General features: G+C 41.6%; 1 protein-coding gene across 6 annotated transcripts in view; it reads right to left on the reverse strand.

The window, feature by feature from the left end:
* The window catches only part of ADGRL1 (adhesion G protein-coupled receptor L1), a 159,414-nt gene that overhangs the window by 46,309 nt on the left and 85,536 nt on the right, over positions 1-27,569 (reverse strand). For 5 of the 6 annotated variants that reach the window (XM_081316708.1, XM_081316709.1, XM_081316705.1 and 2 more), the window contains exons 3-4: positions 18,645-18,861; positions 7,303-7,412 (exon numbers count right to left, since the gene is read on the reverse strand). In XM_081316708.1, coding sequence (XP_081172834.1) covers positions 7,303-7,412; positions 18,645-18,861 — 327 coding nt within the window. Of the gene's footprint in view, positions 1-7,302; positions 7,413-18,644; positions 18,862-27,569 lie in introns of those variants that run through there. The other variant, XM_081316710.1, reaches the window with a different exon arrangement.

Consider the following 27,569-nt stretch of genomic DNA (forward strand, 5'->3'; position numbering starts at 1 on the left):
GGAACAGTGGGTCTCCAGAATTAAAAGACAACCCTTTTAGGAAGTCAAACAACAATTGACTGGCACTTGGCTAGCACTGCAGATTTCTGTAAGAAAAAATATGCCTAGACATTTAATTTTGTCGCTGGAATCAACTTTCAAGAAGGAGATTCCAGTTATAGATTATCAAACCAATGAAAAGTGGGTGGGGGGGAAGGGAAGGTATTTCTGCTCCATAGGTTAGCCATTAACTAAATTAACACCATAGTTTATTGCCTTAAAAAAATATATAACCACTTATACATTTTATATGTTAAAAACCACACATAGCATTGGGGTATTAAAAGGAATTTGTGTAGAAAAATTCCTAAATTCTTACAAAAGAACGTAGGATGCTAATATAAGGTTCATATTTTCTGTCCTCTCAAGGGCAAAGTGTAATGGAGTCTCAGGTAAGATGACAATTGCATAATCAGTTGCAAAACTCTACACTATTTGTCAGCTCTGTTGGCAAAGGACATTCTAGGCTTATTTGGCCCAAGGTTGATCTATGAGAACCACTTCCCAGAATTTTCCAAGAATCACGCACCACCAGCTCCCTAGTCAGAAATACAATTGGAACGTTAGAAGTCTAGAAGAAATGGTCTGAGTGAAGATCAGGATAAAGGAAGACTGCATCTGCACGTGCTCATAATTGAGGACAAGTAGATTGCAGCTACAGAGACAGCAAAGGCCTCCAATTTTGCCAACACATAGATGTGAGCAGAGAATCAATGAAGAAAAAATAGAACGATGAAGACTTGTTCTATTAAAATAAATCGAGGCAGAGCTCTTTAAAGAATCATGGAGTCTGCAGCAAGTCCTAAAACTCTCCTCATATATCTAGTCACTTTGTATTAAGCTATTGTTTATTTCAGCAATTAGTTCCTTTGTTAGCTGCTCTTGTTACTACAAGAACATTCCAGGACTTCTATTGTATCACCATAAATCTACTGCTTTTAGTCCTACTCTCATTGGCCACAGCAACTATTATTTGACATTCTATGGAATTATCGAAGTAGCTGAAGCCACTTAAAAGTCCGTTTCATCTTCATCTGTTTTAGAACACTAATAGGCAATTTGAGCACACTTCCTTTCAATTCTTTATTACCTGCCTTGATCTCTTTTTCTCATTCTTTTTTTGAAAGTGATGCTAAAAATTGAACTTGCTCCTAAATCTAATGGAACAGTATAAGTATTATTTCCTGATCTTTGTAACATATTGAGCCAAAACAATTTTTCTAATAATAATACTGATATTAACTTTTTTTTCCTTTGAGTTCAATCTAAACCATTCACTAATAGCACAGCTGGAATGACTACATATTTTCATTTTCTGCCCTTCAGATATATATATACTGAGTCAGACTTCATGACTCTAAAGCAAAAAACAAAACAAAAACCCAAACCTTTCAGAACTTATGTCTCCAAATGACAGAGAAGAATCTTTCAAGACATATGCAGATCCTTATTAAACATTTTACAGACATTTTTTGGGGTAGCCATAATTATTACATTATTTAGGACAAGGAAAAACAGAAGCTAAATTGGTATTTACTAGTAGAACTTAAGAGTGATTTGCAGTAAATTTGCAGTGTCTTCCAATTGTTTAAAAATAGCTACAAATGTAAAATTTTCTTCTGCCTAAATATGTTACTGAAATAATAATTAATAATAATAATAATAATAATAATAACAATAATAATAATATAAACCAACAACCTTGGAGCTTGCAAGAATGCACTTTCATGTGAAAGAACTCAGCATTTAGTTCATTCAGATACTGAATTCAGATCCCCAGGTTTGTGCCTAGAAATGTCTTCATTTTTAATTCCATGTATATATCTTTATTGGTTTTACTCCTGTGATTCTAGAAAAGAAAAACTGAATAGAACTCATAAGCCTGAATGTAGCCACTTCTGGGTTATGGAACTGACTTCAAATGAAAGAGATATTTTATTTATTTTGGCAGACAGCTAAAGGCAGTATAAAAGGAATTTCATTTCTTGATGTGTTTACCTATCCTATCTTTGCCTTCAGTAAACAAGTTTTGTTGATTTGTGTATGCGGTTTAAAATTTCCAAAGTCTGTTTAAAAATAGATTGAAATATGTAGCCAGGTACATCTTAGATAAGCAGTATCTCTTCCTTTTTTTAAACTACAAGCAAAATTGGAGACATATGTGTTAAGAAAGAAGGAACATACTGTGCAAAATTAAGCAATAAGGTTGTCTGAATTCAGGCTCAAAATTTGTTTTTAATAGTCTCTGGAATTACGCCTCCCAATTCCTCCTCCTCCTTCTCCTCCTCCTCCTAACAAATCTTGATTCCTACTGCTCCTCATAAGAATTCTGTACTGCTCTGAAAGCAGCTCTGGATCTCTCCATTCCTATCATGCTGGCAGCAGTGAAGAGATGAACCAATTTATTTCTTGCTCAAATACAGTGTAGGTGAAATTGTAGGAAAACTGGTATTTTCTCTGGCAATACTATGGAATGCTGTGACTTCACAGAGCTTGTGAGCAGATACATTTCCCTAGTGAAGGGCACTCCTGCTTCACCTTGGGTCCAGCTCTTCGATGTAGGCTGCCCTAGAATGTCCTTTAGGGAAAATGATGGCTTCTCCACTCCATAATAAAGTCTTTTTTTTCAAGTGCCCAGAATATCACATATTTTGTCCAAGAGCTGACATTACTTTAGGAGGCCTCTCCTTCACCTATCCCCACAACAAGACAGTTGTTGACTATCAACCATTCAAGAAATTTGTGGTTGAACAAGGGCTTGGACGTATCTCCTGGCCTAAGCCCAACTAATAAATTAGATTATTTATACAAATGGCCAAATTCAGAGGAAGTAAGCTCTCACAGATTATGAATAAATAACCTGTTGAAAACTATATCATACATTCACCTAAAAAGTCTGAGTCTTCTGCAAAAGTGTTGACAATATGAGGTTTTTCATCTCATCTAAATCTGCCCAATGCAAATATAAATATCTAAATTACCAATAGGCTCCAAAAACGTGGTTCCTTGAATATTCTTTCTGGCATAGCCCCCCGTTTTATTAAGTGCTGCATTTCCTGCAACTTCCTGCTCTTTGCCTAGTTTTAACAAGTCTTGTTTGGCAACTCCTCAACAACTTCAATCCTTTATAGGACAGAATCCAGACATTGTACAAACAACTACTTTCCTGGGCAAGTGGTGGCATCACTAGTTGCTTAAATACCCACATCCCAACATTTGAATGAAAGATTCCTCAAGCAGAGAGGGAGTAAGTACCCCTGGTCTATGAAAAAGCAAAGGAAGCAAGCGGCAGAAAAAAGGTGGAGTGAAAGAAGAGAAAGGATAGTTGGGAGAAAGCCAAAAGAAGGTAAGGGAGAGGGAGGTTGTGTTTAATACATATACATATACATATACATATACATATACATATACATATACATATACATATACATATATATATATATACACACACACCATAATAAAATCCACTAAAAATCAAACCCAAAAAATAGGACACATTAAATGGTTTTATTTTTTTCCACATGACAGACTGGCCCCTGAGGAAGGAAGATTGGTGTATGGTTAGAGTGGAAGGAGCTGCAAAGAAAGAAGCAAAAGGATCTGACAACAGAGGCCCCTCTCATCTCTGCTCTCGCTCTATGACCCATCTCTCCCCGCCACAACTCCAGTTTCTTGCTTTCCCCTCCCATCACCTGCCCCAGTCCTGAGCCCAACAGAAACAGCATTGGATCAAGCTTTCCCCTGTTTAAAGAAACAGGATAGAGCAACCAGCAGAGAATAGGAGAAACACTGAGACTGGACAAGGTGTAACAAGATCAGGAACTGAATTCTGGTTCTACAGAAAGCCCGATGTGACCACAAGACATTCTTGATAGAAGAGACAGACGATGGCTTCGCTTAGCCATACTATATCCTTGGCTTCACAAACTGTGTCTTGGGAATTGTTGATGTCCACTCTAGATCTGTGTGTGCATCTTCTAGCTTGAGATGGACTCATTCATTAGATGATTTTTATAGAAACCTTTGGTGTAGCCTAAGTCAACATCTCTCCACACCAAGAATGTGAGAAAAAAGGAGGGAAAAGGGGATCATAGAAGAGTTCATGTTAACGTGCTTATCCACAGTTTCAAAAACTTGGTGGATAAATGCCTAAACAATACCATGAAAAGTCTTCAGGGGAAAATATATATGAGTAAATTAGCCAGTGCATTTTCGTGATACGTATAACTTGGTATGGAATTCATAAACATGAACTGTTCCAAGAAATCTCCCTTGCTGTCCTCGTCTGCATCCATACAGTACATACTTATTTATGTACACTATACTACGTATACAAAAATATGTGTATTTTGCATGAGATTGAAAGATGGAAGGGTGTTTGTGTGCATACGTGTACACAATGTATGCATACAAACATTTTAAATTATGGAAATATACATGTATGTAATATGCATTTGACTATGTGTAAAACAGCGGGCCAGCTGGCCTCAGGAATCCCTGAGTTTTAGCCTCACTTTAGGCAGAAAGCCAGCTGGGTAACCATGGTGCAGTCATTTTCTCTCAGCCCCTAGGAAGGAGGCAATGGCAAACCACTTCTGAAATTCTTTGCCAAGAAAATTGCCGAGATTTATCCAGGGGGTCTCCAAGAACTGGATATGAAAAAAATGTGTAAAACTAAACAAAAGTTTGTAAATGTACTTATATGTAAATATTACTTATACGAAAAATATATAAACTGCGATGTAAGCAAATGGATGCAGTGGGTCATTTCCAGGCCCTGAGGTCACCTGTGCTGAGGAGATAATTATTTCTACAGCTATGCTCATAGGCACATCCACCCATCCTGCTTTCCTACCCCAATGCCATCTGCATCTTCTCTCCCCTTTTTATAAAGCAATAATTTAGTGCCCTTTGCTGGTTTGGTGTGTTCTCAGTGCTGTTAATTCTGAGGGGGTCAGGACTGGTTACACCCTGAGATGAGTGTTGATTGATTTGTTTCGGCACCATCAGGTAGCTGGAAGGAAAAGGGGCAGGAATGAATGTTAAGAAGTTAAGAGGCCACGTCTGCCCTGCATCACTCCATTTTATCTGTGAGGAGAAACCAAAGGGGTATTAGCATGGAGGGAAGGGGATACACCCTGAATGATTATCCCTCCCACATGGACCCAAGACCCAGTGGAGAGTGGATAAGGTATGAAGCAAGGAAGAGCCAACCTCTCCACACACCCCAAATAACAGAACAGGAAAGGAGAGGGTATATCAGTTGCTGACCCAGGGAGGAAGGACATCCCAAGCTGGCAGTTCAGTAGCTCTTATTAGGCTTGCCAGATGAGACTTACTAGGCTTGGTCAGGATCCATGATACAAAGAGAAATAGATTTAAGTCAGGCTCTGAAATAAAAAGTTTCTTCCTTGATCCACCGCCCAACATTACAGGATCCAGTTTTAATTCAGATTCTTCAGCAAGTCCTAGTGTTGAAAAACTAGTTCAGGGAGTGGCCGTTATACCACCACCACCCCTCCCCCCCTGCAACTACTCAGTTTGATCCATCAATAGGAATGAAAAAAAATGGGATCCAGGAGACAGGGGCAGCTTGTAATAGAAAACTGTCCTACTTCCAGATTTCACCATTTTCTCACAAGCCAGAAAATCAAACTCTCCTTGAGCGCTGTTTGTTAGCATACTTGTATTTTTTTAAAATCACATGTTCTTTTTGAGAAAAATAATTGCATTATCTTAATTTTTTTAAGGGATGCCTACCTTGATTTCCTCTTTTTCCAAGAAAGAGAACAGTTGCCAAGTTTTATTTTAAGTATCTTAGTCTGGATGATGGTACAAGCGCATACATGGCCACATTCAATAAATATGCATAGACATACTTATAAGGCCACTGATATATCACTCACACCATGTGGGCTCTCAAACATACACTCAAAACCAAAATGTACATATATCCAAATGGCCATACACCCAGCTGAGCTTAGCAGCATTCAAAGCATATGTATGTATGCAAACACCCTAACCTCGGTGACTGAGGACAGCCATGTGGCAGAGTCATTTTCCACTTGCCTGTCCTCTGGGAAGAGGCAGTACCCTTCATCCTGCTGCCATGGCTACATTTCAAACAGGTTCCCACCTCCCACCACCCAGATGATTTAGCTCTAATACGAAACACACAAAACCACCCCCAAGCATACACCGAAACATTGAGACATGCATGTGTGTACACACAGAGTCATATGCATGCACACCAACATGGAGATAGCCATATACCTCTGTACCATCCATATGGGCCTACAGACCATATATGCATGGATGCAATGCATATATATATATATATTTATATATGTATATATGCAGACTATATGAAGCATGAATATGTATGTATGTATATCCATATGTCTATATAAATATAGACAAGATAAGAGTGTGGGTATATCCTTTAAATGGACACTCACATAAAGGTTAGCTAAATGCTATAGATCCATAGGTATGTACAAAAACAAATCTACAACAATCAGAAACATACAGTGCATTTTAGGAGCATGTATTTCAAACCTCTGCACCCTCCATATGCAGTTATGGGTGGCCTTATATGGGAGGAACATTTTTTTCCCTGAAGGTCTGTTCTGTGATGAATTTTTATTTTTCTTAAATTCAGCTTCAGGAGAGGCGGACTGAAATATGATCCTGGAGAAGACCAATGTTAGGCAATATTTAGCTCTAAATGCTCAAAGGTGATGGAGGGATCAGGTAAAAGTATAAAAAGGATCTGGTATTCAACCTTCATCCAAAATCTGATTTAAAAAATTAACTTTTTGCTCAAAAAATATTATCCCCCAAGTTTAAAACTAGACCTTTGGGCCCAGTCAGGTGCTCGGCACCCAAGGATACAAACTACTGGATGACAAGAAAAGGTGGAGAAATGTAAACAGTGACCATCCAACACAAGGTGAGTTGACAATGGAACAATTAGGATTCCTCTTGCCCAGCTTTCCAGAACTAATGCATTAGATTCAATTCCATTCTTAAAACTTGGGAATTAGGTGAAATTATTATTTTAGCCATTGAAATCCCCTGGCACAAGAGGCACCACAGTCAACTGCTAAGTAGTATTTCCCCTAAGTAGATCCCCTGCTTTGTGCCAGTAGATGGGTGTGCCAGCCTGTGGAATCGCTCCTCCCTGGGTCAGGCGGGGGATCTCATTTGGATCAAGAACAGAAACAAGACGAGGCATCATAATACAACGAGAAATGAACTCACTGTAGGGGACACAGTCGTATTGGACCTCCAAGTACTTGTAGGTGCCAGGGCAAGGGTCTGGAAAAGCATCTGAGCCGGCTACCACTACGCACTGTGTCCGATTATTGCACCTGAAAGAGAAGGGAAAATGAGGAAACATTATTAAGGCAGAGACATAATGCAGTTCTAAGGGAAACCACTAGATGGAACTGACTGACACTTTTAACTGCACTTGCTTTGCAGAGCTAAAAAACAACAACAACACTGCACCCATTGCTATTCGAAGCTTCAGATGCAGGTGGTAATCTCAGACATGAAGCTGTAAGCCGGGAGCAGGTAAATCTAATACTAGGATAACTAATTGATATGTCTACCCTAATGTACACATAAGGAGTCCTCCACTCATCCTACAACAGAAGTGGTCCGCTGAAAACTTGTCAGAAATCAGAAAATACTCTTCCCTGAAAGTAGGATTATACAGGCCAACTCCTATACTGGCTGGGTATAGTCTGAGAGGCAAATCTCAACACAGAACATCTCAAACAAATTCAAATAAAATTCAAATATTGAAGTTTAGTATTTGATGCCTGTCCAGAAATCTATGCATGCACCTAGATCAGAGGGGTAGGCAACCTCGGCTCTTTTGTGACTCATGGACTTCAACTCCCAGAATTCCTGAGCCTGGCTCAGGAATTCTGGGAGTTGAAGTCCATGAGTCACAAAAGAGCCGAGGTTGCCTACCCCTGACCTAGATGCTTAAGCTATATTTCTTTCCTGTCAAGATCAAACATGTATTTGTACAAGTCCTGAAGAAGATGCATAACTCCTGTATAGCACTACCATTTAGACATGGATATTGTCTTATAGGGGCAAAATACAATTCAGTTTAGTTCCTCCCTTGCTGTTGGATAATAAGCCCATCCGGCCCAATATAAGGAATGTACTATAAAAAAATGTACTCTAAGAAAAGTACTATAAGAACACATTGAACTTACTACATCTTAAAAACAAGCCTAAAATGGGGGAAAGTGGGGGGCGGGGAGTGTGGATGAGCAAATCTGATATGGTGCATGTGGGGATCAGGTAATAATGAACATTATTATCCGATCCCCAAATGTAACCAGCCAAATTTAAAAATCTGTATATGATTTTTTTTAAAAAAAACAACCATTCCCTAACCTATCCTATCTGACATTTCAAGGAAGCAGTCTCCTCACAGCCTATTGCTAAATAATTCGGATCTTAGCAGAATGGAGGTCCAGAAGGAGAACTAAGAATCACAGTCTCCTTAGTTCCCACTTGGTTAGCTCCTGCCACCTGCTCTCCTCAAAAGGCTGATGCAACAGGCAAGAGAGGTTGGAGGGGGACTCCCAGGGGCTGTCGGCTGCCAAAGCAACTGGAGCCAGTATCAGCTTAGGCCTCCTGGGACCAAACAGGCACCACCTGCTTTCACTGAAGCTCAGTTTACCTGTAAAATAAGTTGGACAAGGTTAGGGCAGCAGTGCTTCCAGGCCTGCACAGCCCCATCAGTCAGTATCTAGTCAGGTGGTTATATCACTCTCTTTGGAAAATCCACAAACTATGTCCCTCATCTCTGAATGCTTCACTCAAAGGGCCGAAATGTGAGATATGAGGAGTGCAGTTCAGAGAAAGATTACAGTACATCTGACTGCAAGCCTAGGACATAGGTCAAAATTAAGAAAAACCTTGTGGGGAAAGAAGAATTGAGGAATTACAACACAGTTAAAAAAAATGGTGGTGATAACAGAGGAAAAATTAAGCAATAGACAAATTTCTTGAATCTATAAAATATGGTAAAGGTAAAGGTTTCCCTGCACATGTGTGCTAGTCGTTTCTGACTCTAGGGGCCGGTGCTCATCTCTGTTTCAAAGCTGAAGAGCCAGCGCTTGTCCGAGGACATCTCTGTGGTCATGTGGCCGGCATGACTAGACGCCAAAGGTGCACGGAACGCTGTTGCCTTCCCACCGGAGTGGTCCCTATTTTTCTACTTGCGTTTTTACGTGCTTTCGAACTGCTAGGTTGGCAGAAGCTGGGACGAGTAACAGGCGCTCACTCTGTTACGCGGCACTTGGGATTCGACCCGCCAAACTGCTGACCTTCTGATCGACAAGCTCAGCGTCCTAACCCACTGAACCACCGCGTCCCTTTTCTTGAATCTATAATGAATCTATAATGAGGTCCAAATCTGTTTCTTGCCAAAAACCGTGCAAGAGTTGGGAAGCTCTTTCTCTCTCCAAGAAAGCAGAGGGAATTTTGTACATAGAAAATATATATATACATCAAACTAAAAACTGGCCATTCAAACAATTTTTTTGACTGTATATAATGTTTATGAACTGTGCAACTGCTCACATGGCTCCTTTCAGTATTAGAATTCTAACAAAAACCACAGTTTTAAAGAGCAAACCAAATTAACTTGGTTAGGAAAACTTTCAGACAAGGCCTATAGGCATCAGAATAGAAGTACCTTGAAAATAGTTTCTGATGTATTGTTTGCTAACGCTGTCTTTGAGTTTTGCAATTATTGATGTTATACTTTGAATTATCCCATTTCTTCACATAGTAAGCCATTTCAAGATTGTCTAATGGGGAAAACAACATTAGTATGCTATTAATAGCAAAAGGAACATTGAGAAGGTTGGGACACTATCTGGGAAGGGAATCCTACTATGTCACAATTGAAAAATTGAGGCCAGATCTACCGTCCATAAACCAATCAGAGTATGAGAAAGAACTGTACTGGAGTTATTAAAGAATAATAGTGGGAAAAGACAAAGGAAGCCAAGAGCAAAGTTTACACACTATAACTGAATGGAAATGCATGTCACAGGAATTAAAGTGCAGGAATAGAGCAAACAATTCTATTTTTAGTTGTTATTGTTGCTTTTGGTTCCTTGAAGTCAGTATTGACTCTTAGTGACTCCCTGGAGAAGTTCCTGCAGTTTTCTTGGCAAGATTCCAGAAATGGTTTGCCATTTCCTCCTTCCTAGGGCTGAAAGAGAGTGACTGGCTCAAGATCACCCAGCTGGCTTGGTGCCTAAGGTGGAAATAAATGTCATAGTCTTCTGGTTTGTAGCCTGGTATCTTGATCCCACACCAAATTGTCTGTCTGTTTTTAGTTAGATATTTTTAATTGTTTAAAAATTTATCAGGCAGGATTGGAAGTGCAGTTACATTTCTCGAATCATACAGTATAAGGGTTGGGATGTATCACGGAGATCCCCTAGTCCAGGGGTAGGCAACCTTGGCTCTTTTATGACTCTTGGACTTCAACTCCCAGAATTCCTGAGCCAGCCATGCTGGCTCAGGAATTCTGGGAATTGAAGTCCACGAGTCATAAAAGAGCCAAGGTTGCCTACCCCTGCCCTAGTCCAAGTTCCTGTCCAGTGCAGGAATGCACCGCCACAGCATCTCCAACATATGACCATCCAGCCTCTCTTTAAACAATTCCAAGAGAGGAGGGTCCCAAGACCGCCCCATCCCCAGTTGAACAACTCTTCCCATTTGGAAGTCCTTTCTTACGGCCAATCAATATTTACACTGTTGTAATGTAAATATATAAAGGGACACGGTGGCTCAGTGGGTTAGGACGCTGAGCTTGTCGATCAGAAGGTCGGCAGTTTGGCGGGTCGAATCCCGAGTGCCACGTAACAGAGTGAGCGCCTGTTACTCGTCCCAGCTTCTGCCAACCTAGCAGTTCGAAAGCACATAAAAATTCAAGTAGAAAAATAGGGACCACTACGGTGGGAAGGTAACAGCGTTCCGTGCGCCTTTGGCGTCCAGTCATGCCGGCCACATGACCACGGAGACGTCCTCGGACAAGCGCTGGCTCTTCGGCTTTGAAACAGAGATGAGCCCCTAGAGTCGGAAACGACTAGCACGCATGTGCGGGGGAACCTTTACCTTTACCTTTAATGTAAATAGTTTTTGTTCTGTCTTTTGAAATAACTCTGCCCAGCCTTCTACATGACAGCCCTTCAGATACTTGAAGACAGCTATCATGTTTCCCTGCAGTCTTCTTTTCTCCAAATTAAGCATACTGCCTAATGTTCCTCCTAGGATTTCCCTTCCAGGATCCTCATCCCGAGTGCCACGTAACAGAGTGAGCGCCTGTTACTCGTCCCAGCTTCTGCCAACCTAGCAGTTCGAAAGCACATAAAAATTCAAGTAGAAAAATAGGGACCACTACGGTGGGAAGGTAACAGCGTTCCGTGCGCCTTTGGCGTCCAGTCATGCCGGCCACATGACCACGGAGACGTCCTCGGACAAGCGCTGGCTCTTCGGCTTTGAAACAGAGATGAGCCCCTAGAGTCGGAAACGACTAGCACGCATGTGCGGGGGAACCTTTACCTTTACCTTTAATGTAAATAGTTTTTGTTCTGTCTTTTGAAATAACTCTGCCCAGCCTTCTACATGACAGCCCTTCAGATACTTGAAGACAGCTATCATGTTTCCCTGCAGTCTTCTTTTCTCCAAATTAAGCATACTGCCTAATGTTCCTCCTAGGATTTCCCTTCCAGGATCCTCATCATTTTGGATGCTCTTCTTTAAACACACTTTAGTTTGTCAATGCCCTTCCTAAATTGTGAACAAGACACAATATCCTAGATGTTGTCTCAACTATGTAGAAGAGAGACAAATGATTACTTTCCTTGATCTTAGCATTTTACTTCTGTTGATTTTAGCAGGAGGAGTTCAGCCAGCATCTGGCGGACAAAATTGCTCAGATCCGGACCGGTTTGGACTCTGACTGGGCAGAGTCTGACGGGGAGGAATCAAGCAGTCTTGAGAGTAGTATTTTCTGGATTGAGTTTGATCCTGTGACTCCCGAGGAGGTGGACAGGATTATGGGGAGGCTGAGCTCTACCACCTGTTTATTGGACCCGTGCCCCTCCTGGCTGGTTTATTCAGCTCGGGAGGAGACACGAGGCTGGTTCCAGGCAGTGATATCTGCCTCTTTGAGTGAGGGTGTCTTTCCTGCCGCCTTGAAGGAGGCGGTGGTGAGACCCCTTCTCAAGAAGCCTGCCCTGGACCCAGCCATTTTGAATAACGATCGTCCAGTCTCCAACCTCCGCTTTTTGGTGAAGGTTGTTGAGAGTGTGGTAGCGCATCAGCTTCCTCTGTTCCTGGAGGAAACTGATTATCTGGACCCGTACCAATCGGGTTTCAGACCCGGGTACAGCACGGAGACGGCATTGGTCACGCTGATGAATGATCTCTGGCGGGCTCGAGACAGGGGTTGCTCCTCTGTCCTAGTCCTTTTAGATCTCTCAGCGGCTTTTGATACCATCGACCATGGTATCCTGCTGCGACGTCTCAGGAGGTTGGGAGTGGGGGGCACTGTTTTACAGTGGTTCTCCTCCTGCCTCCTGGGCCGTTCGCAGTCGGTGTTGACGGGAGGCCAGAGGTCCACCCCGAGGCCTCTCGTTTGTGGAGTTCCTCAGGGGTCGGTCCTCTCTCCCCTCCTGTTCAACATCTATATGAAGCCGCTGGGTGAGATCATTCGTGGTTTCGGGGTGGGGTATCATCAGTACGCTGATGATACCCAACTTTTTCTTTCCACCCCGAACCAACTCAGTGATGCCCTCGACGTGATGTCCTGTTGCCTGGAGGCGGTGCAGGTCTGGATGGGGAGAAACAGGCTCCGACTCAATCCTGCCAAGACTGAGTGGCTGTGCATACCGGCATCTCGGGAAAACCAGTTTTGTCCATCGTTAACTATGGGGGGTGAGGTGTTACCCCCCGTTGATAGGGCTCACAACTTGGGCATCCTCCTGGATTCACGGCTCAGTTTAGAAGACCATATAGGAGCCGTGACCAGGGGGGCTTTTGCCCAGGTTCGCCTGGTACGCCAGTTGCGACCCTATATGGACCGAGATGCCCTACGCACAATCACTCATGCGCTCGTGACCTCCCGTTTACACTACTGCAACGCTCTCTACATGGGGCTGCCCTTGAGGACCACCCGGAGGCTTCAACTGGTGCAGAATGCGGCCACGTGAGTTGTGATGGGGGCTTCCCGATACTCCCATGTAACACCTCTACTCCGCGAGCTGCATTGGCTTCCGGTTGCCCTTCGGGTGAGATTCAAGGTGCTGGTGATGACCTATAAAGCCCTTAATGGCTTGGGTCCGGGTTATTTGAGGGAACACCTGCTGCCGGCATCAAGCTCCCTTCGTCCCGTGCGCTCCCACATGGAGGGCCTTCTCAGGATACTGCCGGTTAAGGAATGCCGGCGGGTTATTCCCAGGGGAAGAGCGTTCTCTGTGGGCGCGCCTGCCCTTTGGAATGATTTACCTGTGGAACTCCGGACCGCCCCCGATCTGCGTTCATTTCGCCAGGACCTGAAAACCTGGCTTTTCGATCTATCAGGCCTGGACTGAAGGGGTTTTAGCTTTTTAAATATTGTTTTAATTGTTGGGCTAACTAATTTAATTCATTTTAATTTTCTATTATCTTTTATATTGTATTTTATGCTGCCCTGTAAACCGCCCTGAGTCCTTCGGGAACAGGGCGGTATAAAAATCTAATTAAATAAATAAATAAAATAAATAACATTTGGGTTTTTTGGCTGTGGTATCACACTTTTGGTTCGTGTAGATCCTGGGATCGTGTTGATCCTGGGATCCACCAAGACACTCAGGGTTTTTTTTTTGCATGTATTGTTGCTCAGTTTGGCTTCTTTCATCCTACACTCATGCCTTTCATTTTTCTTACTCCAATGAAACACTTTACATTTATCCCTGTTCAAATGTATCTAGATGCTTTCTCCTACAACTTGTGAAAAGCCTTCTGATTTGATACCATCTTTTAAAGTGTTTGTTGTTTGTCTGTCTTTGGGTCATCCAAATATAAAATTTATATTTGGGCATGGGGTGGGGGGAGTTTGGTTTTATTCCCCCCCATCTGCTGGGTGGTTGCAGCAGATTTTGGTCACTTCACACGACCCTGGGACACTGTGACCGTCATAAATATGAATCAGTTGCCAATCATCTAAATGTAAATCACAAGACTCTGGAGATGCTGCAACATTCCAGCTGATCGGCGCTTCTTCTGGGTTCAGAAGCACCAGGATCAGCGCCGAGCTCCAGCTGGAGCCTGGCGCTGATCTTGGCGCTTCCGCTGAGCGCTGACAGCCCCAAAGAAGTGCTGATCCTGGCGCTTCCACTGAGCCCTGACAGCCCTGCAGCTCCAGCCATCTCTCGCTCAGGCTTGTGCGGTGCTGCCACTGGTTCAGCTCATTCCCCTCCCCCACTACAACTTTTCTAGGATGGTTGCGTACCACCTGCCAGGTGCCAATGTACCACAGGTGGTACCCGTACCACTGGTTGAAAAGCCCTGTTCTAGCCTGAACACCTGATGTATGTTCGTTGGGTATGATTGTTCAATCAGTCTGTATCTAGCTAGCTCATGGCAGTACCATCTGGCCCGTATTAAAAAATCTGCTTAAAAAACTGTCCTACACTTTTGCCCGCCCGCCCTCCAACCAGTCTGTAATTAATTGGATCCTCTTTTTTTCCCTTCTCATTCATTCAACTTGTAACCTAATGTAATATTTGAGGACTCTTGGTGCTTAATAATAATAATGCAAGAAAAATGCCCATATAATACAAATAGGTTATCCATAAACAAACAACAATATTTCAACCAATCAAAACAAGTTATAAATAATAAAATAAAAAAAACCAAACGATACCTACTCAGGCTATAAAACCTCTTTGGAAGAGTTTAATTTTCAGCATTTTCCAAGAGCACACCAAGGGGGGACAGCCAGATCTTAATTAGGACGCTGTTCCAAAAAACAGAAGTCCCCCCACCCCATGGAAGTGGGGCACTACCAACAGTTTTTCCTGAACAAATGAGTTGGTCAGTTCAATTCAGGCTGGAGAATGTAGTCTTGAAGGTATCTAAGTGCTAAATCATATAGGAATTTATAAGTCTGAACCAATAACTTGAACCCAGAAGCCTTTTTGAAATTAATGCAGGGCCTTGTAAAATATTCCTGATGATGTGTGCCACTAACAAGCAAGTGGCTGCAGTTTGAACCAATTATAGCTTCTAGATGGTCTTAAATGCTGACCCATGTAGAGTTCACTGCAGGTGATGAAGGCATGAATTACGATAGCTAGCAACAACATTTGTTCTCTTCCAGTCCTCTGGCTCTACACCTGTCCTCAATGATTTTTCAAAGATCAGAAAAAGGCATCCTGATATGAAACTCCTTTAAGTAGTCTTGGATGCAACTAATCCACTTTTGGAAATTTCAAATATTAAGTTGGCTGATCTTTTATCATTTTTTTTGTTTATGAGTGTCTATTTTGAAGAAAAAGCTTGGAAGTTGGAAGACAACAGAAAAATATGGGTTCTAAAATAAAGACTGTAAAGATGATGCTGACGATATAAAAGAAATGAAAAATTGCAGTATACTGAACAACTGCAGTATCCTGTCACTGGCAAATGGGAAAAAAAATATTCTGAATGTCTCTGTTCCTAAAGAAACAATCCTAACTCCCAGGTCCACTAATTGGATGAATTCAGAACCTGGGTGGTATCCAGGGCAAACTGAAGACTCTTTGGATCCAAAATCCCTTCATGTTCTGAAACTCCCAATGTGAGACTACTGCCTGCTGTTCACCGGTCAAGAATTGCTAACTTATTCCCCTCTTAAAATTGCAAAAGGTACGAGCAAGAATTAGTAAGGAATTTCCTGGGAAAAAATATCGCCCAATTATGGTCTGCTATGTAAATATCTGTGTTTGTGTGTGTGTGTGTGTGTGTGTGTGTGAAAAAGAGGGAGGGAGAGAGAGAGAGAGGGTGGGGAGGGAGAGGGAGGGAGGGAGGGAGGTGGAGGGAGGCAGAGGGGGGGTGCATCTTTGAGTCAGTCTTGACTCCTGGTAATTAACTGGACAAATCTCTGCACTTTTCTTGGAAATGTTTTCAGAAGTGGTCTGTCCATGTATTCTTCTTGGGGCTGAAACAGAGTGATTGGCCAAACTCACTCACCTGGTTTTATACCTAAATCAGGACTTGAACTCATGGTCTCCTAGATTCTAGCTGGATGCCTTTAACTATTACTGCAAACTGGCTCTCAAACAAAATTATATACTTCATATATTGTAGCAGATATTCCACTTAAGCACATTTAAAGAGAACAAAGAATTTAAATAAAGCCATGGAAAAGAAAGAAAGTAAAAGTTGTGTTGTCAGAATTCAAAATCTCTTGCCCAAGTTTACATGGATGGTCATGCTGTATATTTTACAACCAGATCTAAATTTCACTTGGTTTCCGTTTAGGGAAAAGGAATGACAGATGCTGCAGCTCACTAAATGGACACTTCATCTCTCACTTGCCTGAAGACAATTGGGAGCCTTATGTTTTGACCACATGTCATCCTGCTACACAATGCACTAACAATAGCAACTAGATGCATCTTAATCTCTATGGCAATGAAAAACAGTTGCTAACCATCTTCCCTTTGGCACCTTTTGTATACCTTAATACTGCTCTCTTGTTTTTTTCTCCAGACTGCCTATCCCAAATTCCTTCAATCTGTCCTCATGAAAGTTATGTCTTCAAATACCTGTATCATTCTTGTCATTCTCCTCTGGATATGTTCTAACTTGGTGGTTCCCACTCTGTGGTCCATGAAGGCTTGAAGAAATGGTATAACTTAAATCTTGAGTTAGGTCTTGGTGGTCCGTGGCCATGATCTGTGGCCACAAAAGGTATTTTAAGAGAGTCTGTGGTGAATAAAATGTTGAGAACCACTGTTCTAGCCAGTCAATATTCTGGAAATGTGGTGCCCAGGACTGTACACAGTACTCCAGGTATGCTCTAACTAGTGCATAGCAAAGGGGAATAAGATCTTCAGGCATCTTTGAAACAACGCTACTTTTAAAGCAGTCCAGAACTGCATTAATCTTTTTAGTTGTCATACCACACTGGTGGCTCATGGCTTACTGTCACTGATCACACCCAAGTCATTATCTGGCATACTGCTTCCAAGCCATCTTCTGTCCCTAAATATAATAACACCTTACTTTTCTCCCTGTTGCAGGACAGGGAGTCCAGTCTTCCAGCCTGTGCATATTAGATTGCAATTGTTTCCTAAGGGTTGACCAGACCTCCCAATATTGTTTCTTAAATGAATTTGAGAAGTAGCCCACCAATCCTATTGCCCAGATCATTAATAAAAATGTTAATAGTACTGTCTTGAGACAAATCCTTGCTGGTCCTGCCTGGCCACTGCTCTCTAACTTGATCTAGAGCCATTAATACTTAGCGCAGTTAGCCAGCCGGTTCTAGAGCTCCCTTATCTAGTGCCATCCAAATCCCACTTGTCAATGAGAATGTCCTGGGGAACCTTGTCAAAAACATTGCTGAAATCGAGATGGATTCTATCCACACTATTTCTCATTAAAGTAGTTACCTTGTCAAACTACATAGATGGAAAGATTTCCTGGAAAGTCTGTGAATACCTGACCTGTATACATAATGGAATATGTGGAGACTTCAGGGAATTTTTAATCAGGAACAATAAATAGAATAGTTGATGGCTTGTATAAACTTGAATTATTTTAGGGTCAAAACAATGAAGGTAGACTGGCTGAGATTTGAATAGTTGAGCAGTTGTCATTTTCAGTGCTGTGAATTCCAAAGTGTCCTTTGTAATTTATTCTGTTTGAGGTGACCCACTCACCCACCCCTTTCTGCTCATTTACTCCAAAACATATGCACGTTCTGTCTTTTATTAGCTTCTCCTGGACAAAGTGGGCTCTGGTATCTATAATGAAACAGATTTTCAAACGTCTTCAGTAAGCTGAAGATTGTTAAGTGGATTTCCTTTTAATTTCATGCAGTGCTCGTTATGTGAAATCTACTTGCAGAAAAACCTTGCTAAACTGAACCAAACACAACTAGCAGATGACTGTAGCTATACTAGATGATGATGATGATGATGATGATGGTAGTATTAAATTCCACCTTTACTTTCAAATGATCAGGAGGCATATAGAATACTCCTTGCTATTGTAAGGTTCTTCCTTGCAATAAAGAACAGATGCCTTGCATTTTGCTTCAGAGAGTCACCCTGAATTCCAGTATTGTGCGAGAGTTAACAAAAGTCCATGTGCCACAATTTTATCACTGTACATCAGTATAATTATACTCCTCGCTGTTATTTTTAAGTCATTCAATTGCAAAACTGCTCAGATTTTGCTTTTTTGCAACTTCTCCATCTCTACAATATTATTTTTTTTGTATTTACTAGCGTGACAGAGAGAAAGATTGCGGAAGAGGGATTGCTCCATAATATTTCATGGAGACCTATGAAACCATTTACCTTTGGGACATGATTTTGAAGGCGTCCGGCAGATAGCACTGGACATTCTCCATCTGGAAGGGGTCAGCATCACAGATCTTGTCATCTGTGCGGCCATAGTTAGCATTCTCCACCATGATGACATCACTGCCTGGGCAACGCAGCTCAATAGGATAGCCCTCGCACGCCAGTTCCCGCCGAACCAGACCAAAGGGTAAGCCGGCACGGCTTAGGCCTGCTGAAATAAGAAATGAGAGAGTAAGAAAACAGGTTAGTATGCAACTCAGTCTTGAAATTCGATTCCATCCCCTGACTGCTGGCTGTAATTTTCTCCCCTGTTTAAGTATTCAATGAGACCAAGGCCTAAAAAGCCTATGGTTATTTTCCATGCTACACAGAACAGGAGATAGATAAACCAGAATTTTATTTTTCTCTGATAGTTTGTCTTATATTTTGCTTGTGACCTGCACCATCTTTCTCCACATCTTTTGTTTTCATTTTCAGTCCTTGATGAGAATAGTAGGGATCTGGAATCCTTTATATCTCCACTGTGGCACAGCTGGGTAGGTTTTAAATGTGAGGCTATGTGTGTCCTTGCACCACCCAAGAAGTAAAAAGAAAAAGAAAAAACACTGGCTCCTATTTGTGGGGCTGAGCTGCATATTCCACCTAAACTCTACAGATTCAGGCAGGTATGTCTTTAAAAACCCAGACATGTTTTTCATAAAGCTCTTGGCTTCCCACACCACCCACTTTAGAGACAGCAGCTGAGAAAAGGGTCTGAGAAAATTCTTTACAATCCTTTTGAATCCTGCAAGGTTTTGTGAGACTGAAGAGGTGGAGGTGGGAAGTAAACAAGAGGAAAAACCATTTGAAGTCCAAACATGCCATTAGGAAAGTTTCCAAAAATATTCGTGCTAGATGTTTCTGTTTGTTTTTGTTAAAGAAGGATGGGAAAAGATAACAATGGATGCTGAGCTGGAAGTCCACCATTGCAGAATTCTGTCACCATCTCTATAAGCCAGAGAGACAGTGACCCCAAGCATCTATTCCGAACAGTTAGATCTTTGGAATTAGTTTCTAGTCATCAGACAATTGTGGTTAAGTATTTATTTTAGAAATCTTTCTATGTGAGGTAAAAAAATTATGGGAAAGAGGTATCCTGGGCCCAGCTATTCCTGGAAATGCTACAGAAAAGTGTTCACTCTCACACATGAGCTCCACCCCTTTAGCCATTTCCCCCCCTCATCAACATTATATCCTTCCTGTGCTTTGGAATATCTAGCTACCTTCAATGACTATCTTTATCCCAAAGATTTCTTCATTGTAAATTTGCTGTAACTGCATACTAATGTCATGTGATGTTCCAGTTACAATGATAGCTGTCTCAAAAAGGAGATGACTTGTTGCCTCTTCACAGATGATCAACAGGTCACCTCTTTGCACTATAGTTCTCTGTCCTCTGAATGAAAAACTAGAGCAGGCCTGTCAAACTCGCAATGTCACGTGACATTGCACGACGTATCGTGACTTTTCCCCCATTGCCGGCAATGGGGTGGGTGCAGTTTCGGTATGATGCATCTGGCCCACGGGCCGGCAGTTTAACATGCCTGAACTAGAAGGATAAGGCACTGTTACTTCTTACCTGGCAGGTGCTGCTGCTCTCATTTTGTGGTCAGAATTGCTGAAAGGTAAGATGTAGCACTATAGTATGCATTCAATCCATCAGAATAGAGCTGTAAGGGACATTGGAGGTCTTCTAGTCCAACCCCCTGCTCAAGCAGGAGACCCTATACCATTTCAGTCAGGTGACTGTCTAGTCTTTTCTCAAAATCCTCCAGTGATGGAAGCACCTACAACTGCGGAAGGCAAGCTGTTCCACTGGTTAATTGTCCTCACTGTTAGGAAATTTCTCCTTAACTCCAGGTTCCTTTTCTACTTGAGTAGTTTCCATCCATTGTTTCTTGTCTTGCCTTCCGACGCTTTGGAAAATAAATTGACCCCATCCTCCTTGTGGCAGCCACTCAAATACTAGAATACTGCTATCATGTCACCCCCTAGTCCTTCTTTTCTCTAGACTGGCCAAACCCAATTCCTGCAACCGTTCCTCATATGTTTTTGTCTTCAGGCCCTTAATCATCTTAGCTGCTCTTCTTTGCACTTTTTCCAAAGTCTCAGCACCTTTTTTGTAATGTGGTGACCAAAACTGGATGCAGTAATCCAGGTGTGGTCTTACTAAGGATTTATAAAGCAGTATTAATGCTTAATGTAATTTTGATTCTATGCCTCTGTTTATAAAACCAAGGATTGTATTAGCTTTTTCATAATTCCATCAAGGGATGACTAACAAGGACAAGAGCTTGAGAAAATGGTAGGGTAGCAACAAAACACTTGTATGACCTAAAACACTTTTGCATCTGAACTGATGACTACATCATGGTTTTCCACAGTATCATCCAGGACAAAATGTCCCAGTTGTTCAGAGTTCTATTTGCTTTGGCCTACCTTTTCCCAGCTGTTTTAGCCTCCATAATCCATTAGCCAAAGTCTCCATTTTCCCCTTTCCCTGTCTCCCAAGGAGACGGAAGGAAGGTGATAGCGCATCACCAGGTAAAATAAATGGCAGGAAGAGTTTAGCAAGGGTTGCTTGGGGGCATGTTATGGCCCCATCTGGCAGAACATCTGCATTCCTTTTGGGCTTATTTCTTCCTTGCTGGATGTTCTAATCAGCCAATCGGTTCCTGCATTTGACTCCAAGGACAATTGTTAAAGCTTCTAGTGGGAAGCACACATTAGTGGCACTCAGGACTTCAAAGGGAAGATAAGAGAGTGGGGCTAGAAAGCAAGCATGTCATAGATGCTCTTTGTGTAATTTTTCCTTCCCCCTTGCTGGGTTAATGGAAGAGCCCCGTGGAGGCAGTCTGTAATTAAACCATTAGCTGAGTAACTAACTAGTACAGCCTGGCGCTGGTGTTTGAGATGTGGGGAGAGCCCAGCAGACAAGAGAAGGTCGGAGCTGGAAAAAAAAAACCAGGACAACTGAGAACAGCAATACCAGTGGAAGACAGCAAGTGAAGAAGGGATGAAAGAGCTGGGTTCCAGTAGAAAATGGCATGGGTCCAGATTACCTTAGGGAGCACCTGCTGCCAGCATCAGCTTCCCATCGTCCTGTGCACGCCCACAGGGAGGGCCTCCTTAGGCTTCCGCCGGTTAGAGATTGCCGGCGGGTGATTCCCAGGGGGAGGGCGTTCTCTGTGGGCGCACCCGCCCTTTGGAACGAACTGCCGATGGAACTTCGGACTGCCCCCGACCTTCGCTCGTTTTGCCGGGACTTAAAAACCTGGTTGTTTGAATTGAATGGCCTGGACTGAGGGATTTTAAATTAAATTAATTTTAAATTTCAATTTTAACTTTATCTTAATCTTGTGGGCTTGTATTAATTTAATTCTATTTTATTCTCTCTTTTTGTATTGTTTTTAACTTGCCCTGTGAACCGCCCTGAGTCCTTCAGGAATAGGGCGGTATATAAATTCAATTAATAAATAAATAAATAATAAATAAAATTAGATGTCAAAGCCATGAATTTTCACACTGGTAGCCTAGGGAGAAGCTCTCTTCAATGAAGACCACAGCCTCCCAACTGCATCTTAATGTGTTTGCCATTGTTAAGGCTACGGCGCTGATTTGGTTTCAAATGGCAGAGATGCCTAATGGTGGGTATCAGAATCACCCCCAAATAATTGGCAAGCCTGAAGTGAAGAACAAGATCCTTCCCACCCACAGTGTACCAAACAGAGGCTGGCTTGCAGCTTCAACACAGCCAACACAACAATGTCCTCTGCCGCAGTGGAGAATTAACAGGCTAGCTTAAAGGGATGGTATACTTAATGTCTGTTCTCCAGCAATTCACACTCACTCCCCTCCTCCATTGGTCCTGGTAGGTGTGATCAGAGCCTTTGCTAAACACTTCATGGGCATCATATTGTGGAGGAACCTTTCTTTCCACCTCCTCATTCCATTAGCTGCCTTTACTACAGGTTTTTGCTAGATGGCTGTGATTTTGAATAGAAAGATGATCACAGAGTTGGGTACCGTTGCTAGCTCAAAACCCCAAATATCTGTGTCAGAAGCTTTAAAGGCTCCAGCAGTGTGTGTGACAATGGTCTGCAGTGACAATGCCAGCCCTCAGGCTTCTTTGGTCTAATTTCCTTTCCTTTCCTTTTGGCCTAGCTGGACTCTTGTTTCACTACTCCACAGCAAGAATGAAGGATAGCTAAAATGACAATTATGAACAAATATGAAGCGTCTCTAAGCGGCAGATTAGGATTTACTTCTTCTTCACATAGGCTGACTCTTCCAAGGTTTGGAGTCCCAAAGAATTAACTTTCATCTCCAAATCTGAACCTGACAATGCTAAGGGTGGTGTGCAAAGATATGCATATTTTTAGTAACTGCTTTCCAGTGATTGTAACTTCCCTTTTTACTCTTACTCCTTCTCACTATTTCTAGCCTTGCTTTCTTTCCCCTTCACCACAACATTGACATCTATCTGGTTTAGCTACAGGAGGCTGCATTTCCACTCCAGAATGCCTATGCGTGCTTTACGCTCACTGTGGGCACATAAGAAAAGATATACCAGATCGGAATTGGGCAGAAAGGTAGAACTGGACAGAAAGATGGTCAGGAAGATTTAATTGACATGAACTGACTCTATTCATCACAGAATGCAAAGACCTTTATGCTCAAGGAATCACCCATACCTTGGTGTCTTTATGACTTGCTGACTTTCAGATGATGGATGACAGAAATCGTGGCCATTCAGGATTATTTGTCCAAGATTATTTATTTAATAAAAATGGGGGAAGAATCTGGATTTTTTTTGGTTTGTGTGAGCTCTACTGTCCTCCTAGGTGCCAATTATGTTTCTGTCCACTGTTGTTTTATGTGCAACACAGATGGCCATTAGCCTTTTCTATTTGGGTCTCAAGATCAGTCGTGCAAATTATGAGCCAAGCATTACTGCACATCTGGTTTTGTTTAGAGACACATACACAAAGGCTAGGTTTGGCTTTAAGCACCTTCCAAGTGCCAGGCTGTTGTCAAAGGGCTGTAAGAAATGAAGTACCAAAAACAGCCATCACCACAGTACCATCCTTGAAGTGAAAAGCAGAGAACAGAAAAGCCCTGATTTGGGACAGTTTGGAAGATTTATGGTGAAACCACCTCCGCTAGAACTTTCTTTAGAAAAGTAGAATGCTAACATCTCACAACAAACTGGATAAGACAGAAATCTCATTAGTACCGTCTGCTTTCTTGCAACAGTACACAGATTATTTTTTTGTGGTTACATATTTGTGTACAGTGTAGTTACTCACTACCTCCATGTCCATTTCAAAGTGATGGTTATTACCTTTAAAGTTCTCCACAGCTAGGAGCATGCTGCCCCCAAAGGTAGGGTAGGGCCCAGCCGTTGCATTCTGGAAGGCTGCAAAAACTGCTTTTTCAGCATAACTTTGGTTACAATTTCTTTTTGGTTCTTTTATACATACAAAGTAATTTTAATTTGGTTTGGGACTTTCTTCTTTCCCCCTCTATTATTTCAGTTGTCTTTAGCTTTGTTTTATTGTCTAGCAGGCTTAAGACTTGTAGTTTCCTAAGGCAGCCATTTTTGTCACTCAAACTAAAAGAAAGTTGTGGCCCCAACCCATTCTGAAAGAAGATGGTCAAGATTAAGGTTTTGCCCATGGTCTGTTGAACTAATTAAAATAAACTTGTTCATACACCACATTGAGTTACGTGCTACATTTGGATAGGTTCACATCTCTTGCTCAGTGAATGCCAAAGAATTGTTTTTCTGATAGCAAGAGGAATATAAAAGAAGTTTCATTTTAATCTGGTTATAGCTTTATACACTAAACAAGGATCTTGATTTAAAACACAGGCCTTTGAGTCCATGATTTCAAACTGATTTAAGGTTCGTATCCAAAAAGATCTCCTGTTTTAAACTAAGTTAAGGTTCTCTTTCTGATGCATGGGAGAAAGGCTCTGCAGATTTAGCTCTCATGAAAAATCTTTCAGACAGAAACCTAAGAAAACTCACAGAGTTTGAAAACTCCCACAATATGGCATTCAAATCTTTTCACAAAAGTCAAGACTTAGATATAATGATTCTAGTAAAATATTTCTTCATTTTTGTTTATTGTTTCATCAAAGTTTTCAATATTTGAAAGGCTCAGGGTAGGTAACAATTATCAACTCCCATTGAAAGCATCTGACTAGGATACTAAAACAAACAACTACAGTAGACATCAGAAGGGCTTTAACAAATTGCATGTACTCAGTATTATAATGACCAAGCCTATTTTAAAGCAGTTTTCTCCCTTTTTTTCAGAATCCAAATTGTCAAGTTAAAAGCATACAGGTGCAAATGGGAAAGTGAGACTACCTCCAATTCTTTATTTATTTTATTTTATTTATTTTAATTCCATTTATATCCCGCCCTTCTCCGAAGACTCAGGGCGGCTTAGGCATGCATACAAACTGACACTACCAATCAAATTCGGCTGAGTAAAAACCCAAGAGGGTGATATGTAATAAGATTTAGGGCAGAAAACATATGGCTAAGGCAGCAACATTTCCACCACCTTAATTTCTTGGCTATGTTCACAGTACAAAGGGAAGTGGAGAAGCACCATAGCACACCAGTTAAAGTGAAAACTACACTGATTCGCTTAGGTCATATAACTCATGATGGGATCCATTCAGCAAAGATTGTTTTGTGGGATTTTTGTAAAAAATATAGAAAACAGTGAAATATATAACACTTAAAGAAAACATGATGGACCGGTACACATGTGTGTAAGAAATATTGGTGGTTAAGTATATTAGCCAAGAGATATTATCAAAGTGAAAAAAAATGCTCAAATGAGTCAAGATACTTGGGTCTAAATGCAGCTGGCTTTTAGTGGTTCCAATAGGCCAGGGGTCTTCAAACTCGGCCCTTTTATGACTCATGGACTTCAACTCCCAGAATTCCTCAGCCAGCATGCCTGGCTGAGAAATTCTGGGAGTTGAAGTCCATGAGTCATAAAAGGGCCGAGTTTGAAGACCTCTGCAATAGGCAGTACTCAATTACCCATCTTCCTTTCATTCAAAATCTGAAAACCCAAAATAAAAGAACACGAGCAGAAGGTGTCTCCCTTTAGGACAAACATGATGGGCAACATTCTATGAATTCTGAGCATTTCATTTTAGGAAACAAATCTGGTCTCTTTCCTCTAGGCATTCTGAAATATGGTAGATCTTCAAAGGTATGTTCATCTAGACAAATATAGTCACCCTGTACTCTCAGACTGTGGATGCCTATTCTTCTCTTGGCAGGAGTCTGAGATTTCTAATCAACTCTATTCTCACTAGTGAAAATCACCAGTCTAAAAGATTAAAATACAAGGCAGATGGTGGTATGTGGATCCATTTTTTTAAAAAAATAATAATAATAAAACTTCTTCTGTCACTCCTTCCCCTCCAGGAACCATAGAGTTGAAATAGTACTTGAGGGATGTGGGATGTCTGTTTCCAAAAGCAGAAAATACTTAAAATTACATAAAATTGAATTTGGAAATGCCATATAATCACTGAAGAACAATCTCCTCCCCATTTAACAGAGCCTTGGTGGAGCAGTGGGCTAATGCCTCCTTAAGTAACACCAGCTGCCTGCAATTAGTGCAGGTTCGCGTCCCACCAGGCTCAAGGTTGACTCAGCCTTCCATCCTTCCGAGGTAGGTAAAATGAGGACCCAGATGGTTGGGGGCAATTAAGCTGACTTTGTAATAATGCCGCTTGGGGGTGTGTGAAAGCCCTAATAAGCAGGCATATACATAGAATGAAGGCTACTGCTAAGCTTGTAAGCCGCCCTGAGTCTTCGGAGAAGGGCGGGATATAAATGGAATTAAAATAAATAAATAAAAAATAAATAAAATTAATGTAAGCAGGACTAAATACAAAGAGTGATAGGAAATCATACTTTATTCTAAGGAGCACGTATTACATCCTCACCCATTTTTCCCTTTTTCTTTGAAACCAAGCTGATAACTTTTACTGCATTTTTCTACATTCCAGCCCCTGTTCAGAGGTATTTTGTAACATTTATGGGGATGTGAAAGATGTGAAATCTATGGGGACAGGCCAAAGCTGAAGAAGCAATGGGTGGAAACTAATCAAGGAGAGAACCAACCTGCAACTAAGGAGAAATTTCCTGATAGTGAAAATAATAGACCAGTGGAACTGCTTTCCTCCAGAACTTGAGGGGAATCTTTTAAGAAGAGACTGGATAGCCACTTGGCTGGAATGGTATTTTATTTTATTTTAATTTTAATTCCATTTATATCCCGCCCTTCTCCTAAGACTCAGGGCGGCTTACAAGCTTAGCAGTAGCCTTCATTCTATGTATATGCCTGCTTATTAGGGCTTTCACACACACACACACACACACACCCCAAGCGGGTTCCTGATAACAAGAAAAAATTAGCCAGTGGAATAGCTTGCCTCCAGAAAGTATGGGTGCTCCATCACTAGAAGCTTTTAAGAAGAGACTGGGTAGCCATTTGTCTGGAATGATATAGAGTCCTCCTGCTTGAGCAGAGGTTGGATTAGAAGACCTCCAAGGTCCCTCCCAACTCTGTGTACCCTTATGTACTGCTGATGCACTGCTTTTTTTTTTACAGCCCCTTCCAACTCTGTTATTCTGATAATCGGGATTCCTGTTCTTAATATCCGCTGTACACTGATTGTATATCACATGTATGAGCAACATGTGAAGGTATTTTGGAAAGCAATTAATACCTAGCCAACAGTTGAAATTTATTAATAATCAACTTTTTAAAAATTTTTTATCCCATCTAGGATCTTTAGATGTACTGTAATGGACTACAACTTCAGTCATCCTTA

The sequence above is a fragment of the Vipera berus genome (assembly GCF_964194415.1).
Source record: "Vipera berus genome assembly, chromosome: 2".
NCBI classification, from domain to species: Eukaryota; Metazoa; Chordata; class Lepidosauria; order Squamata; family Viperidae; genus Vipera; species Vipera berus.